Below are 19025 nucleotides of genomic sequence, written 5' to 3' on the forward strand. Positions count from 1 at the left end.
TTTTTGTTTTTGTCATTAGTTTGTGCAGATGGAAAAAGGTGATGTCACATATTTCCATGACCAATCAGAGTTGAGCAACATCAAAATCAAAGTCTGATGACAGTTGTTTGCTTCTGCTGCCATTACTGTCTATCAAATCCAATCAAAAAGTACCTAAGGATATTTTTGATGTGTACTTTAGATTTGAAACCTTGAAACTTCATGAGTTCATAGACACCAAATAATATCATGCTCCTCTTAGACATACAGCATTTTTCTTATTTTGAAGTATTGTTTTTTTTCCTCTTTCTGTATATAGCATGCCATGTGTAACATGTCAATATTGGGAAATATGTTGTATATATGGATCACAGGAAAAATGTCACTTTTATCAAAAGTCAGTGTCAGGATTTTTGAAAAATGAGGAAAATGTGTTCTAAAAATTGTGTTCATTAAAATGTTTTCCAAATGAAGTATTATTTTACACTGCATATGTGTGCATTTATTTTATATGCAATGTCACATGAAGTTGCACATCTTTAATATGATATGCAAATCCTGACTTTGAATACTGATAAAAGCGACATTATTCTTAAGTTCATAGATACCAAATACTTTCTTATTTTGTCCTATTGTTTTTCCTATTTGTGTATATGGCATCCCATGTGCCTGAAGAGTAGATACAGTACAACACTGCAAAAAAAGAAAAGTTGGGTGAACTCAAAATTTCAAGGCAACAAACTTCGATAAAATTTTAAGTTGGACAAATGTTTTTGAGTTTGCTCAACTCTGAATTTCTCTGGCACGATTGTAACGCCGCTATGAATGTCAGCTAATGTTGTGACCACAATTTTGAGTTAGCATTGATACGCTAATGGCTACTCTTGTAGCTGTAACAAGCAGCGCCGCTAGCATCAGTTAGCCACTAGCATCAGTTAGCCGCTAGCTTTCGCTAATGACCGAATTTCACCACTTTCCTGCATTTCACAACAAAGAAATAAGAGTTATCAGAACTATTGTCCCTTGTTGTGAACTCCAACTTAAAGATATAAGTAACAACAACTCACCAACTTGTTTCTGAGCAGACAACTGGCTTCCTTTGTTGTGCTAACTTACATTATTGCCCTAAATGTCAATAATTTATATTTCCAAGTTTTACCAACTTAAATCACTGTTTTAGGCCAAAAAATACAAGTTGACTTTTTTGCAGTGAATAAGAAAAACTCCTTTTTCAGCTGATCTGTGTCATCGATTTTGAAATGTCCTAACATTTGTGTCCTTGCAAGCCCAGAGAACACTTCCAAAGAAAATACCTAAAAATGTTCAGGCAGAAATGGGTCACAACCTGTTATGACAGAGAATGAAACGTGGATAAGCAGGAAAGAGAAACCACGTTTACAGTAGCGACACTAATAACAACGTCTGCTTTGTTAACGGAGCATGGATCATAAAGTCTGGATGGCAGAGAGCTGAATGGGTTTATAGTGACATTCCAAAGGGACCAGAGAAGTATTTGATGTGCTCTGAGGCACACATGGTGGAAAGACCTTAAAACAAATTTCCTTTGCAGTAAGTAAGGGCCTGCATACCTGGACACTGAGCTCAGGACTTTATTTTGTCACGTCATGGCTAATGTGACACAGAAAATGGCATCTGGAGTGAAAAAACCTGAGTAAAGACAGCTGGGAGTCACAGCACGGTGTATACGCTCTGCTGCATCCGTGGTAACCATAAAAAATACACTGCTGCGTTCATAATGGGCAGTTTACATTTCAGAGGAAGAGGCGTAGGATAAACTGTTTAACAAAAGAAGCTAACATGCATCTCCAGTCCACATACGAACGTACATCTGGAGGCTTTTTGTCCTGAAAGCTCGTGTCGACTTCTGTTCCCAAACATTACGTCCACATAGATCAGCTTCTCTGTCAGCGTTTCCAGCTCGGCACTGGACGAGCCACAAACCGGCACAGCTGTTTGTGGTCGCCACCATCATGCAGCACCACGCTGTATACCTCCATACTGAAACACATTCTGGTTTTCTCTAAATGACTCTCAGCCCGGACTGCTCACTTTTGAATCCTCTTTGTGAGCAACCAAACTTTAAATGTTGGAATGCCCTTTAAAATACTTTTAATAGCATCTGCAAAGTTTTGCATTGAATCAAACACTTTTAAATATGTCCATTAGTGCAGCTGTTTTTTTGGTCATTTTGTGTGTTTTTTGGTCATTTTGTGTCTTTTTTGTGTCTTTTTTGGTCATTTTGTGTCTTTTTTTGTCATTTTGTGTCTTTTTTGGTCAATTTGTGTCTTTTTTTGACCATTTTGTGGTCAATTTGTATCTTTTTTGGTCATTTTGTTTCCTTTCTTTGGTTATTTTGTGTCTTTTTTTGTCATTTTATGTCTTTTTTTGTGATTTTGTTTCTTTTTGGGGTAATTTTGTGTCTTTTTGGTAATTTTGTTTCTTTTTTTGTGATTTTGTTTCTTTTTTGAGTAATTTTGTGTCTTTTTTGGTAATTTTGTGTCTTTTTTGGTAATTTTGTGTCTTTTTGGTGATTTTGTTTCTTTTTTTTGGTGATTTTGTTTCTTTTTTGTATGATCTGAACTGTGTGTGTGAGATTGTGTTCAGTGAGCGGGGGTCGCGGACAACATGCATGTTAAATTGGTGGTCGCAACTCAATCTACTATATCAATAAATTAAAAAAATATAGAAATTTAATAGAAATTCCTATCTTTTAATGCATTTAGCGACACCCAGGTGTCAAATGTAAAACATACACAAATATGCATGTAAAATGTGTATCAAATAAAATGATTATCTCTGTAAATCAGTGCAATGATGACGATAACATGAACCGACTCTTGCAAAAGAAATGATTTGGATGTCACGGTTGGGTCAGCAGATCACTTTACTTGGCAGGAAGTGGACAAGAGAAACAGGAAGTCTCCCCGCCACAATTACAGTCACTGTTAATCAGCCAGTTTTTAAGTAAAGTGATTGGGAGGTGAAGCGTATGATTGCTTTGGACTCATTTTAAGCGAAGCATTAATGACAGTGTTTATGTAATGTCCTCTCTCCTCATGTCTGGCGCTCTTCGTGTCTGAATCACCGAAGGCCTGATTTCCTCGTGGGATATGAGTAAGTTTGGATTTATTGCTCCACACCTTACACAATCACTGCTTGTACAAGATGTATTTTTAATCAGGAAGTTGCTGATTGTGCCACAACATGCAGTTGTTCCAGTCTGTGGATGACTAAACTTCTTTCTGGCGAATATAATCACAACTCATTTGAACCCTAAAGGCTAAATGTTTTCTCTCTTGGATGTTTGAGCTGTCACACTGTAAAAACAAACCTGTTGTTTTTACAGCTGTGGTTGCCAGAACTTTACCGTAATAAATACGGTGCAACTTTTTGTAATATTACGGTAAAATTGTATTAGCACTGTTGATTTCCCGTTTAAGATTGTTTTAGCAGTTAGACATTTTTTACAGTGTACCCTGCCAGCTGCAGACACATGGAGAAAAATCCACATCTACAAAAGCAGGAGGGTCTCCGGGATGGCCAGCAGACTCAAGAGCCCAAATATATACATATAGGTTTTAAATGTGTGTGTGTGTGTGTGTGTGTGTGTGTGTGTGTGTGTGTGTGTGTGTGTGTGTGTGTGTGTGTGCAGGCCAGCAGGTCTGGGCAGCAGATGGAGGCGCTGATGCAGGAGTTGAGCCTCCTCGTGGAGCTGCGTCTCTGGGCCCGGCTGAGGACTGATGTAATGGAACCGGTTCTGTTCCTGAACATCACTTTCTCCAACTGTCTCTCTCTCTGCTGAGCCACACAGGGTCTGCCTGTCTGCCTGTCTGCCTGTCTGTCTGTCTGCATGCTCTGCTTACAACATATCACCAATCCATAAACACTTTTTCATTTCACTGTCTAAACCCTGGCCCTCTAAAGCAGCTATTCTCAACCTGGGGGTCGGGACCCCAATTGGGGTCGCGAGATGATTTCTGGGGGTCGCCAAATCATTTTGGAAGTCAGCTCTGTCTCCACTGTGTTAAAGTGTTCATGTGTTAATGTGTTTTTGGTCACGTAATGTCTTTTTTTTTGGTCATTGTGTGTGTTATTTGGTCATTTTGTGTCTTTTTTTTGATCATTTTGTGGTCAATTTGTGTATTTTTTGGTCATTTTGTTTCCTTTTTTTTTGGTAATTTTGTGTCTTTTTTTAGTAATTTTGTGTCTTTTGTGTCATTTTGTTTCTTTTTTGTATGATCTGAACTGTGTGTGTGAGATTCTGTTCAGTGAAAAAATTAAATTGCAATGACCATGAAAAACTTCCATCGATTACTTCCATTATTATTATTATACTAACTTTCTGATTTGTGTTTTGAGTTAATTCACCAAAAATTAGCATTAGAGAATGCCTCATCAACAGATTTAAACATTAAGGAGAAATCTACAGAAGCAAATAGACAAAGTGTAGATAAATAAACATGTAAATATGTATTTCGGATGTTTTTTTTTTACATTAGAAGAAGACGCCCAACACCTCAAAACTGACCAGTTCATGTGAAAAACAATAATTTCTCCTTGTAGTGTCACACATAAAGCTGACTAAACAATATTTATGAGCTGCTTGTTGTTCTACTCCTCCTTTATTTTATTTTATCCATCTGTGTCACTCCTGTTCCCTTTGATCTGCCTCCTTAAAGCTTGTGCCGATCCTTTCAAAATAAAACCAGAGCCAAGAAACTATCAAACCCAACTGCGTGGTGAAGACACCAGAATAAATGAGGTCAGGGACTTTTCTCTGACGGAGTCAAACTTCTGTATATTCTTTACTTTATTTCTTTCAGACTAGACAAACAGAGTGGATCGGCTCCAAACAACCGAGAGGAGAAGAAGTAAACTGTTGTTACTGTTGCTGACTAAGTAATTGCAGTCTTGGTGAGTAAGTTTTACATTGAGAAACAAGTTTTGGAAGTTTTCTTCAGGACTTTCCAAATACCCCAACCAACCTTTAATCTCCTCCGCTGTTTAAAAAACTGTTTATCCACAAAGGGCCAATCATATAATTGTTACAGGAAATGAAGTGAAATAAGGCCGACAGCGTCTGTGAGTAGTTAAGGTGTCATCATCGGTGTCGTGTTCTCTGGAGCAGCTGTTCTCAACCTGGGGGTCGGGACCCCAATTGGGGTCCTGAGATGATTTCTGGGGGTCGCCAAATAATTTTGGAAGTCAGCTCTGTCTCCACTGTGTTAAAGTGTTCATGTGTTAATGTGTTTTAGTCTTTTTGGTCACTTAATGTCTTTTTTTTGGTAATTTTGTTTCTTTTTTTTGATCATTTTGTGGTCAATTTGTGTATTTTTGGTAATTTTGGGGTCATTTTGTGTCTTTTTTGGTCATTTTGTGTCTTTTTTGACCATTTTGTGTCTTTTTTGGTAATTTTGTTTCCTTTTTTTGGTAATTTTGTTTCCTTTTTTTAGTAATTTTGTGTTTTTTTTTAGTCATTTTGTGTCTTTTTTTTAGTCATTTTGTGTCTTTTTGGTCATTTTGTGTCTTTTTTGATCATTTTGTGGTCATTTTGTTTCCTTTTTTTGGTAATTTTGTGTCTTTTTGGTAATTTTGTTTATTTTTTGGGTCATTTTGTTTATTTTTTGGGTCATTTTGTGTCTTTTTTGATCATTTTGTGTCTTTTTTGATCATTTTGTGTCTTTTTTGGGTCATTTTGTTCCCTTTTTCTGGTCATGTCAAGTCAAGTGAATCTTTTGTTTTGTTTGAATGGAGGTCCCAGAGGACCATCGGGAGACAATCACATTATAGTTTCAGCTTCATAAAATGGACTCAAATTCAGAAAAATGTGGGATATTTTGCACAGAGTGAATAAGTGAGACATGAGATGTGTTTGGAAATGATTTCTAATGCCACATGTGAACTGGTCAGACTGATTCAAGTCAGACTGAGTCAATATTTCTGGTTGATTGTGGGCTTCATGTGGCACCAAGATGGCTGATTTGTGGGCGGAGCCTTTTCTTACCGAGGTCGGAGCACTGGATCACTCTCAGGTGGCACTGGCATCTGAACGGGCACTTGGGTCCCTCGGGCTGGGCGCCGCGGCCAGGCACCAAAACCGGTCCCTCTTCAAAACCTGATCCAGCATCATCCTCCATCATGAAGTCTAGGAAGCCAGACTGGCGAAAGGGCAGAGCCCAGCAGGCCGTGACCAGGAGCAGAGAGAGACAGGCTGACCTCATGGTGCTGCTATCAGGGAGCCTGCAGGACGACACGACACAATTAAAACGCTTTGGGTGGATGCATTTTAAAAATAGTCAGTCTATGATTAGTGTTCAAACTACAGTACTGGCTCCAAATGTTTATTTCTCTTTCACTGTGAAGGGAGAGGATTCATTTTCACAGTGGGGGAGAAAGACACAACAAGACATTGATTCAAGTCCAGAGATGCAAAAGGTCAAAGGTCAGAGTTGGAGGTTAAACACTTGGGTGAAACAATTTAGTGAGGCTGGTCAAAAGAGCTATTTAACGGCTCTGTTTTAGACACAAGGTGAAAGGTGACGCAGCAGGGTTAGCACCAACCAGAATGAGAAAATGACACAATAGGACTCAGTACTTTTGGGATAAGTTATTTTGTTTTCCTCATCATTTGGTACCCCTGTTTCTGTTTGTAGTCCAAGTAGAATGACATATCCCGTTTGAGCTTTTACAGCATGGAAACAGTCTGTTTGGAGAGCAAAAGAGACAAAATACAGTCTCAGCTTTTTAGTAGCTTAACTGACTTTGCTAAACTGGCTACTTGAACCGATCTAGTCGTAGATGTCGTCTCTCTAATCCACTTCCATTCTCGCGTCTGAAGTTGCTAATCAGTTGCCTCAATATCTTTTATCTAGATATCTTTTATTCTGAGATTGCTACCGTATAACAGCACTTTGCAAAATGTATTTTTCTGATGTACACCCACATTATAAACTGGAATTTCACACTCAGTATTGTAGCATTTTAACCATATGAAAACTGTGTTTTTGGTCAGTTTACATTATCACCATGCTGGATGTTGCAACCATTAATCATTAGCTAAATATTTCAATTATTTATCCATTTTTAGCTCTTAACAAGTTGCCAAACACTTTCAAATGTCTAACATTATGGTAATTTACCTATTTTTTCATACATTTTAGTTATCATTTAGTCACCATTTATTCATGTTTAGCTATCCATTTAAACCATTTCATTTATGTGTGTGTTTTATTTATTATTTCAGCTTTGGCACAAGCTTTTTTGCTTCCTAACTAGTTGTTTTAACAAACTCAATTTATGTTTGTATAGTGGCAGCTGTGGTTCAGCTGGTAGAGTGGTTGTTACTTCTATTGAAAGAGAATAAAATATATATCCAGTCACCTTTCATTTCTATCTGTCCATATAGCCCCTGCAGGAGAAGCACCCCTGTTTAAAAATGTCCAGTACATTATTATAAGAGTATTATTGGTGTTTTGCTGTTGGTCCACTGATCTAGACACCATAATACTATGCATGCATGTAATTTGCTTTTTCAAAAGACACAGAAGCTGCTTTCCCTGCTGCATAAGAAACATCTGCATGAGCTTTTACAGTGTTACACATCACGGCAGCCACTCTACACCATTTTCTATTCAAAAGTAATAAATCACAGTAATCATTTGTTTGCCATTAGAGCTTTAAGAGTCTCTGCATGGAGAATCCTGCTTCCTTCTGCTGTCTTCTATTTCTAAACACAACCACAAACCAGTTGACACATCCACACACTCTCTCAGAGTCAAACAGATCCACAAAACTCCCTGACCTTTTACACAGCGACACACACACACACACACACACACACACACACACACATATATAGAGTCTCAGGGACCCAGCAATCTAGTTGTCATGCGTAAAGCCAAACGTTGCTCCTTCCCTCTTGGTGCCACAATAATTGAAGGGCGGATTTTTAGCCACAGCTGCTAACAAATGATTTTGGAGAAGCTCGTCTGCAGCGGACCTTGACCTGAACATCATGACCAGGATGATGAAACTGACCCAAAACCATCAGCTGGCCCGAGCTGAAAGGGAATCCGGGCTGATTCATATGGTCTATGATGCTTTTATGCTGTATCGTTGCTTACTTTCTGTCATTTCAGTGTGTATTTGCATGTTTTTAGGTGTGAATGAAGCCATAGTTTGAGCTTTAAGTGTATGAAAGCAAGTTGTTTGTGCACTTTTATACACTACCGGTAAAAAAAGGTAAGCTTAACCAAAACTGGAAAATAATGTACATTTCAGAATTATACAAGTAGGCCTTTTTCAGGGAACAAGAAATGGGTTAACAACTTAACTCTATGGAGTCTTGGGCTATTTTGTCCATTTTTGAATTCTTTTCATGTCTTTGTAAGTCATTTTGTGTCTTTTTTTGGTCATTTTGTGTTTTTTTAGTCATTTTGTGTCTTTTTTTGGTCATTTTGTGTCTTTTTTTAGTCCTTTAGTCCAACATAAAATGCGATTTTGAATCTTTTTTTTACTTTCAAAACACTATCATGCTCAATAAAGAATTTTAAATGTTGCAAATGTGCATTCATTTCAGAGTACACTGAGACATTAAACTGTATAATTTTCAATTAAATTCTGGAAAAGTTGGTGTGTTCTAAAACTTTTGACCAGTAGTATATGTGCATGTCTATGATGCTTTTATGCTGCATCGTTACTTACTTCCTGTCATTTCAGTGTATATTTGCATGTTTTTAGGTGTGAATGAAGCCATAGTTTGAGCTTTAAGTGTATGAAAGCAAGTGCACAAGTTGTTTGTGCACTTTTCTATGTAAAAAAGTTTAAAAGTAGTAAATAAAAAAGTCTAGTGTGTGTCTTTGAGACTGAGAGAGAACAGCTTTATGCTAATGCAGTGTGAAGCCAGGTTAGGGTTACAGCAGGTCACGGGATCACGGCTCACAGGGACTCAACACAAGCAGTAATTATAGTCTCTGTCCACAAAACTGCCACCACGCTGACACACTGTACAGCTCCAGTCCAGTGGTTACAGTGCTTGCATACAGTATGACCAAGCTTGAAATCACTTCCTTTCAGAGGGGAATTGTGTTGGAAGAGAGAGCTCTGCCTCTTAAAGTTCCTTTTTTCTCTCTTTTATATAGTCTTGTTCTGTTGCTATGAAGTGGAAAAACTTGAAAAACATTCAAAAGGGTGATTTCATAAGTCTGCATTTAAGAGTCTGGAATTGTGTCACACCGTGTTTGATGTGTAGATGCAGTTTTCCATGCAGAACTTTTGCCATTTTGTCTTTGCTTGGAAACACACAATGAGTGGGAGGCGTTGAAACAAAGAGCTCCGCTCTGAACATACAGTAGATAGTTTCAGAATTATGCAAGTAGGCCTTTTTCAGGGAACAAGAAATGGGTTAACAACTTAACTCTATGGAGTCTTGGGCTATTTTGTCCATTTTTGAATTCTTTTCATGTCTTTGTAAGTCATTTTGTGTCTTTTTTTGGTCATATTGTGTCTTTTTTTAATCATTTTGTGTCTTTTGGTGTCTTTTTTGGTCATTTTGTGTCTTTTTTTGGTCATTTTGTGTCTTTTTTTAGTCATTTTGTGTCTTTTGGTGTCTTTTTTGGTCATTTTGTGTCTTTTTTTAGTCCTTTAGTCCAACATAAAATGCGATTTTGAATCTTTTTTTTACTTTCAAAACACTATCATGCTCAATAAAGAATTTTAAATGTTGCAAATGTGCATTAATTTCAGAGTACACTGAGACATTAAACTGTATAATTTTCAATTAAATTCTGGAAAAAAACTTTTGACCAGTAGTGTATGTGCATGTCTATGATGCTTTTATGCTGCATCGTTACTTACTTTCTGTCATTTCACTGTATATTTGCATGTTTTTAGTTTTTTTAGTCCTTTAGTCCAACATAATCACACCATGTTTGATGTGTAGATGCAGTTTTCCATGCAGAACTTTTGCCATTTTGTCTTTGCTTGGAAACACGGAGTGGGAGGCGTTGAAACAAAGAGCTCCGCTCTGAACATACAGTAGATCCAGAGTACACGTTGTTCCAGTCTTCCACAGACTAGTGAGTAATCTTGGCCGTGTCAGACTCTCTTATCTAAGCGCAGCTGAAGCTCAATCCAACGAAAACCTTGTCTGCAGACTTGGCAGCAACGTTCTGCCATCATTCTGGATTTAGGGATATGAAGCACTCCTGGGTTTAAAAAAAAAGAAGCTTGTAGAAACCTTTGATGGCTTGTTTTTATCCTGCGTGGATGCCAGATGAGTTTGTCCCGTAGTATGATGCATTAATTGCCAAAACGGGAAAGTATTTGGAAGTCAGTTTATCACGTTTCATAGGAGGTAGTAGTGTTGTGAACAGTGGTGGAAAGTAACTAAGTACATTTACTCAAGTACTGTACTTAAGTACAATTTTGAGGTACTTGTACTTTACTTGAGTGTTTCTATTTTCTGTAAATGTATACTTCTACTCCACTACATTTTGAGGCAAATATTGTCCTTTTTACTCCACTACATTTAGCTTTAGACAGCTTTAGTTACTTTTCAGGTCCAGATTCAACACAAAACATATGATCAATTTAAGGTGATTGGACTTTTTTTATTTTATTAAATCTTATAACAGTATATTAAGTACTTAAATGAGCCATATCTTTACAAAATTAAAACCCTGCTTACATAAAATCATCAATGCAAATTATGTAATAAGGTATTTAGAATATATAAAACAATCTGAGTGGGTCCATTCGGCATAACGAGTACTTTTACTTTTGATACTTTAAGTACATTTTGATGCTGATACTTTTGTACTTTTACTTAAGTAAGTTTTGAATGCAGGACTTGTACTTGTAGTGGAGTCATTTCATAGTGTTGTATTGATACTTTTACTTAAGTAAAGGATCTGAATACTTCTTCCACCACTGGTTGTGAACTCCTCACATCTGGCACATCTTGCAGACTGGAACATTCAGATTTATCTTCAAAGCCCGTCTAGCTGCTCTGTTTAGAGGAACGGCAATGCTCACAAATAACACAAGTTTCACGGCCGATTACTGAACCTTATCTCCTGCTTTGACCCACGGCCTCCAGCACAGAAACAGATATACATGCACATGTGCAGTGGTGCAGGATTTCAGATGGCCCTCCATGTGTCCTGCCATCAATCCATCAACCTTTGCCCATAAAGGCTTCAGCAGCTCTTAATGTGAGCCAGACAGGCATATAGAAGAACAGAGTGATCTGGTACTAAGCTCTATGGGCATTTACTGGCTGCAGAATTACTGCTACTCTGAGTCATAATCAAGCCCAGGAGTTGTTGGTGATGAGACCAAAACAAGATTTTGAAAACAATCCAGGAAAAGGGAATATAAGGGATTTTAGGGGATTATTGTTGGGGACATTAAATAGCAATTTGTAACCACAACTGCAGAATAAACCGTAAGTGGTATTAATATTTATAATTAAGGATTTAGGGGATTTGGGATGTGGAGATAGAGGGCATTGTACGTTGTAGAGATTTATTACCTCCGCCGAGGAGGAGGTTATGTTTCTGGTGCAATGTGTCTGTTTGTTAGTCTGTCGGCAGGATTTTAGGAAATCTGCTGGAGCTAATTTTCAAGAAACTTGGTGGAAGGGTGCAGCATGGGCCAAGGAAGAACCCACTACATACTGGAGTTGATTCAAGTCACAGAGTAGATGCACAAATTATATTTTCAATTTGGTTAACATTGTGAGACCGTTTTGCTGCATTCAAGTGGTTTCCGAATAATCGGAAAAATTAGATTAGCTAAATTAGGCTCACCTGATTCATTTCCTTTGCTCTAAAACAGCAAACAATGTGTCATTTAGTGATCCGAGCACCAAAATATCACATCTCATTTGTAGCGTTCATGCATTGGAAAGACTTCCCAACTTGGGAAATTGGATCATGCACAGGGCATGTGAATGCATCATTGGTCTTGGCTCAGAAAGCCATTCTGCATCAACATTAACCCTATAAAGCCTGAATTGCCAGAAAATTCTAAATTGTGTTTGTTGAACCGGCTAACATTTTTTAAAATTCAATATCAATTTTCATATATGAATTTAATTTGGATCATATTTGATACATCAGGTCTTTTTGTGCAATTTGTTGCTCACAATTTGCTTTTCTTGAACTAACATAATCACATAAAACCTAATATTTTTAACCAAATAAAACTTTGACTTTCCTTTTAACATTTTCCTCAAACATACAAAATATTTTTTTCCATCCATATAAAAGTTTTCACACAGCAATGACGGATCCACCAGTGGAACCAGCAAATCATTTTTGTTACATCTGGTATTTTTGTGAAATTTGTTGCTCAGTTTTTTTAATCATCAATTGATGTATTCATCAGGTTTTTCAGGAAAAGAAAATATCACACTGATGATGAGAGTGTCTTAAAAACATATGTATCAAATATGATACACTTGGCTTTATAGGGTTAAAGAGGTGAAATAATGGAAACACGGTCAAGAAAAAGGCCTTCCTGTGAACATGAAGGTCACTCTAAATTTGTGGTCCTCTGTGTCTTTTATTTATTTTACTACTTTTAACTGCGTCTTTTATTTTATTTTACTATGTTTATCTGTTTGATTGTATTGTTTTATTTATGGCATCATTTTAGATTTATACACTTATTATTTATTGCTGATTGGTATATGGAATTGTTTGTTTTATTGTTGATTTTATGTACAGCACTTTGGAGACGTTTGTGTTGCTTAAATGTGCGAAACAAATAAAGGGGATTGGATTGGATTGGATTAAATTCAAAACACAGAACAAGGGATTACGGTTGAATGTTGAAATGTTTTTTTAAAAGTTGAAATTCACGGTTATTCGCAGCTTTCACAGCTGGTATGAACCTGTGAGAATGATGCATGAGACAACCTGCTGGGCCTCGGGGCGTTGCTGCTTTCATTATGCTCAGATGTGTCCACCGGCCCTGCAGGACGGCCTGATGCCCCCATACACACACACACACACACACACACCTGAAGAATCTACTGAACACATGAAACAAGCTCCTCAAACACACGCAGGAGTGTGTGTGTGTGTGTGTGTGTGTGTGTTAGAGCCAGAGGGCTGCCAGCGGAGCGTGCTGCAACATGACTTGACCATGCTAACGCTGCATCTCACCACTATCAGCACTTCTGATCCCCTCTAAGAAGACTTCTGTTATTGGATGAAAGATATTCCGCTCATCGTGTTTTATTTCCACAGAAGACTCTTAGTGATCACATCAAGCTGGAAGTCAAACCTTGATGTTATAAAGTGATTCATGTAGTGCCCTGCAGCTTAGGAAACAGGATGAGACTTTTTATTGTCTTTTTCCTAAACTTGATAGGCTTCTGAGATTAAAATTTGAAAGATCTTTGCAGTTGTTTTTAATGATTTTAACAGACCGTGCTGAACCCATAACTTACCGACAGGCCTTTAAAGGGACAGGTCAAACTAAACTTTAATAAATCAGAAATGCCTTTAGTTCCATGGTGAAACCAAAACAATCTAGATTGATAAATAGCCATCCAGGTAAGATGAAACATCTCTCACACACTCACAACAAGGTCTGTGGATTCATCTTCAGTAACTGAATCCGGATTTCTGGAAAGAGATATTGCTGTTTTTCAAATGTATTTTTTGGCATCTTGAGCACCACAAAAGAAGTTCCATTTAGTTCTATTATATTCAAGAGACGTCAAACAACTCTACAGGTGATATCTTTGACACTAAGAATCTAATGTTAAGAGGAAAATTTGCATTTTTTAAATGTTATTTTGTCCCTTTAAAACAGTCTGGAGCCGGTAAACCAAATGCCCACATATTCATACCAAACATTTACATTCTAAACTAATTTCTCCTTGGTTCTTTCCATCGTATCAGTTTGGTGTGGTTTCATTGGGGGAACGTGGCCAGTTTCACATCGTGGTGTGGCTGTTTGCCTGTTTACTAGATGAAAATGGGACAGGCTTTATTCACAAGAAGTAGACTGACACTAATCAGAGCTCATTTGGCAGTAGTTTCCTACGAATTGACCTTTAAAAACCATGCAAAAAAAATGCTTCTGATGAAGTGAGACCATTTTATGTTTGACCTAATGCATGAAAAGGCTGGTGTCTTTTGAGTTTGGGCATTTTCATTTGTAAATGAGAATAGTTCACATTTAATATGTCATGCCATTTAACGCTGGACTTCAATAATTGGCAACTTAGGACAACAAACCCAACTGAAATGATGGTTCAAGAGCTTTAAAGGTCTTTGAATGGTCAGCAGATGCCTGTTGAAGCACTGCACATGGAAGTATTGAGGGAAGAGAAAAGATTGATAAAAAAATAGAATAAAGAGCACAAGCAGCTGTGACAAAGTTTACTGTATTTTCGAAAGATTTACAATCTACACATCCCGGAAAACGGAGATGAAATGAGATAAAAGGTGAACGATCAGCTCCATCTTCTTCTCCTCATGTCTGCAATTCATCATCACATGCCTGACCAAGAAAAAAAAAAAGGGCTGGAGGTTGACATTTCCTGCAGCGGCGGCATCTTGTCAACTCTCCTGTGTCCCTCTTTTGTCTCATCCCTCTCTTCCCTCCCTCCCTCCCTCTGCTCTCCCCCAAGTCTGGCCCCAGCATTACTAATGATTCCCAGACAGGAAGCAGCGCTCGCATGAGGGAGTAAAGTAATTTTCCCTCCATTTGCTTTGTCACTTTCTCCTCTTTGTCGCTGAAACTCTCGAGCTCAGAAAATCAATAAGAAACCCGCAGAAACATTAGCATATCAACAAACGTTTCACTCAAACTTCAGCAGCATGACAAGCAGACTCCAGCACCACGGGAAACTTATTTAGCAAATCAAACCATGTTGCAATGAAGAACACAATATAAAGCAGAACACCAGCTACCATCCTGTCCTCCACCCTCCTCCCTCCTCCTCTAACTCTCACCAGGCCTGCGTCTGCCTCTGCAGAGCGTCTGTCAGCAATGAATCACTGGAAGGTATTTACAAGGCCACAGGACGTTTAAAACACGTGTGGCCCTTTTAACCCATCAGCAAATGAATGTGAGTTCTCCTCCCACGCAGTTACATGATCAATAATAATGTTGAAACGAAAAAAAATGATTTGTGTGAGAGTGATTTCATTATCTCTTCCTTTAGCAGTGGTATGAGGAGTCAGTGGTCATTATTTCCAACATATTTCTGATATATCAGGGGATTTTGTGAGTGAGAACATGTGTATCTGAAAATATGCAAAGACACAGCCAACAAACAATTCCTGAGCCAAAACGCTGTTGTAATATCGCCAGATCAGTGTTGGAAAATAGCCGTCTATGAATGTTTGCATGGGAGGGAAAAGTGTCAGAGCTATAAGTATTATTGAAAGATCATTTTAGGGTCTTTAAAGCATGCCTGTTGTTTGGAGCCGTGGCATGAGACATCCAGCGAGCGGTTAAACCACATTTCAGCTGTTCCATGAGAAGAGCTGTCCCCCTGCCATCAACCTCAGTCCCATTATCAACAGTCTGCGCTGCTCAGACGTGGACGAACTGCCCAACCTTCTCTCCCTTTCTTCTCTTTCCATCTCCTCCTCCCTTTTTGTGCTCTTTTCCTTCCTTTCCCCGGCTTCTCTCCCATAGCTTATGGTATTTTCTTTCTCTTTCTCTGTCTGACCCTTAAAACTTTGGCCAGCAGGATTGACATGTGGAACTGAGTAAAAAAAAAAAAAAAGGGGGGAAAAAGTCTTCATGGCTGATGTCCATTCAATTCCATTGTTCTTTTGCTCTTTTTGACCCAGAGAGTTGAAGCCCAGATGGAAAAAATGCAGCCCCTGAGTGCATATCTGGACCTTGTCTCCTCCTAACCTTCCATTCACTTATTTATGGTTGAAATGTTAAACATCTGCCGAGCTGAACTCAAAAGTATGAACGCTGAAGCACTTTTTATTGCTTCTTCTGAGTGTATTTCTGTACACTGTTTATGCCTCTTTTAGCCTCCATTCTATTCTAAGAGTCCCACTTTTCATTCTGTTTTGTTTGTCTCACTTTTTCCCTTGTTCAGTTTCACTCCAGTCCACTCAATGCAGTTCACTGCAGCTGAGCCTTATTAGGTTTTTTTCCCTGCTGGCAAAAAGGATGTAATGAGTTAGCTGAGAGTTGTGTGGTGGCTTGCCGGGAAGACTTTAGACCTCTCTTTGATAGAGGAAGCTGTACCATTATGGGATTAATGACACTGTGTGTTGCCAGGTACAGCTTTTTTTCATCTCCTCTTCAAAGCCTCTCTCTTTTAGTTGCCCCTAGCAATTTGGTTTCTGTTCCGCTCCTGTGAAAACACCAGCAGCAAACGCCACTGTGGGCAGAGAAGGATCACGTTGAGAAGAAACAGGGCCGCACAGCAGACAGATAAGAGATTGGGGTTAAAACGCTCTGCTTTCATTCTCAAATGAACTGCTGGAATGGAAAGTGTGACAAGCAGCAGAAACAACTTTTCCAAATCAAAGTCCTGACAAGCAATACTGGGCTGAATCAACACAGAAATCATCATTGTTGTTTCAGCTTTTTTTCCCTTCTCATTCCTGCCTCATTTGTTTGTAGACTGCCCAAACGCCACAGGGAAAGAAACAAAAGAGACTAAAAGAAAGCTAAACAAGACAAAGAAAAGGAACAAATTAGTGCAACAAAAGCCATTTTCCACTGACGTTAGCAAAAAGAAGAAGCAAACAACTAGATTTTCTGCCCTTCCCATCATTAAACCTCTTGTCTTTTATGTAAGCATTACAAATCTCATCCACTTGCCATGTATAAAACTAACACAGTCACAAAACTAGCTTGAGGAATGCACTTCCATATGGGATGCATCCAAACCATCAACAAACAAGTGTTGGAACACTTGCCACGAAAAGCAACAAAGTAAAAAACTGCAAGCTGAAACTGTAAACTGAGAAAGTGCTGAAAACATCACATGGCACTCGGTGGATACCTCGGAGATTAACGATGGGCCGGGAGAATCGGGGTTTTTTTGGCAGAGGAGTGAGGTACCAGCATCAACTGCTCTACCACACCCCCTTCCCTAGCCGCCGCTCTTTTCACTGAGCTGAATGCAGATTGGACTGGAAATGATTAAAGGTCTCGCATCACAAAGCCAAGAGAGCTGTGGGAACAAGACCTGGCAACATATCCGGAATATACACAACACACATGAATGTATGAAGGAGTGAATGAAAAGATTTCAAATTGAGTTTAACAAACTGCAAAAGACACAATCTTATATCTTATAATATAATCTTATATAGATATAAAATTACCATTACATCATCAGCATATAATGTGACTTTTAAATCATGAATAACACAGTTTGTCATGTTAAAAAATTACAATCCAGCAAAAAGAGACAAGAATTGCTTTCTATGTCTTTAAAAATGAAACCCAACTCTTTATTTCTAACCTCACTTCACCTATAATTACCCACGTTTCTCCTTTCTCCAGAGTTAAAGTATTAACCTACCTGTTCTGAGTAGAAGCAAGGCAAAGAGAGTAGAAGTGTGCGAGATGAGCTTGACTCCCAAAAATCCAGTCGAGTCGGGGGGATGAGACTGAAGTGGCTGCGAGGGCCTATGGGGTAATTGGACTCGGAGCGCGTGCAGCCAAGATCAAGCAGGTGTGCTCTGTCACAACAAGGGGAGGAGAGAGAGAGAGAGGGCGAGAGAGAAAGAGAGACAGAGGAGAGAGAGGGGAGAGAGATAGAAGGAGGGAGGGTCCGACCGCTGAGCTCCTCTCAGGACCGAAACAATTGGTGGAGAAACTTCCCCCGTTTCTCTCTGCGCGCTCCAAAAACAGCTGGAAATGGAGAAGGGAGGACGAATAAGAAAAAAAAAAAAAACGGCAGAGAGAGAGAGAGAGAGTGCAGGAGAAGGGAGACAGGGAAAGGGAAAAGAATAAAGGAGAAGAGAAAGAGGCAGAGAGTTGGAGTTTAAAGCAATAAGCAGTAATTCGGCTGGCAGCCACCCTCACTGTGACATCTGGTAATGATAGGTCCCGGAGAACGCTGCACACAAACTCTTTCTCCCTCTTTCACACTCTGTCATTCATCTTCATTCAGCCTCTATACTGACTACCCCCAGGAAAAAACAAGCACACACACATACACTTTTGTCTAATCTATTCAGATTGGCACCTCCTCCCAGTAAACCTCGCTCCGTTTTAACCAGTGCACTGCAAAAAAGCCAACTTGTATTTTTTTTTTTGCCTAAAACAGTGATTTAAGTTGGTAATAATGTAAGTTAGCACAACAAAGGAAGCCAGTTGTCTGCTCAAAAACAAGTTGGTGAGTTGTTGTTACTTATATCTTTAAGTTGGGGTTCACAACAAGGGACAATAGTTCTGATAACTCTTATTTCTTTGTTGGGAAATGCGGGAAAGCGATGAAATTCGGTCATTAGCGAAAGCTAGCGGCTAACTGATGCTAGCGGCGCTGCTTGTTACAGCTACAAGAGTAGCCATTAGCGTATCAATGCTAACTCAAAATTGTGGACACAACATTAGCTGACATTTCATAGCGGCGTTACAATCGTGCCAATTCAGCACATTGCAGAAGTTAGCGAAAATACTTTTTCTAATTGTTACATGTACTAAACACAATATGCTGTAATATTTAATGGTAAAATCTTTAATTCATGCAGCATTTATAAAGTATTTTCTTGTCAATCATTTTACCGTAATATTAGAAAAAGTTGCACCGTATTTATTACGGTAAAGTTCTGGCAACCACAGCTTACCTTAAAAACAACAGGTTTTTTTTTTACAGTGTATAATATAGTTAAGATTAGAGCAACTAGCATGGCTGTAACTGTAACAACTATATTCCCCTGTGAGTCTGTAGTCACAGCGGTGTACTGAGCCCAGTTAGCATGCTAACAATGACAATGCTAACACCCTAATTTTTACCATATTCACCAGCTGTTCTCTCATATTAATCCCAGACAATGTCCAAAGAGTCAGGC

General features: G+C 38.7%; 1 protein-coding gene across 2 annotated transcripts in view; it reads right to left on the bottom strand.

The window, feature by feature from the left end:
* Positions 1-18086, bottom strand: part of dcn (decorin) — a 32884-nt gene extending 14798 nt beyond the window's left edge. The window contains exons 1-3 of one of the 2 annotated variants that reach the window (XM_059326107.1): positions 18037-18086; positions 17531-17862; positions 6005-6240 (exon numbers count right to left, since the gene is read on the bottom strand). In XM_059326107.1, the coding sequence (XP_059182090.1) occupies positions 6005-6221 (217 nt within the window). In that variant the 5' untranslated portion in view covers positions 6222-6240; positions 17531-17862; positions 18037-18086. Of the gene's footprint in view, positions 1-6004; positions 6241-17530; positions 17932-18036 lie in introns of those variants that run through there. The other variant, XM_059326106.1, reaches the window with a different exon arrangement.
* Positions 18087-19025: the final 939 nt, after the last annotated feature.

The sequence above is a fragment of the Centropristis striata genome, chromosome 22 (genome assembly GCF_030273125.1).
Source record: "Centropristis striata isolate RG_2023a ecotype Rhode Island chromosome 22, C.striata_1.0, whole genome shotgun sequence".
In the NCBI taxonomy this organism is placed as follows: domain Eukaryota; kingdom Metazoa; phylum Chordata; class Actinopteri; order Perciformes; family Serranidae; genus Centropristis; species Centropristis striata.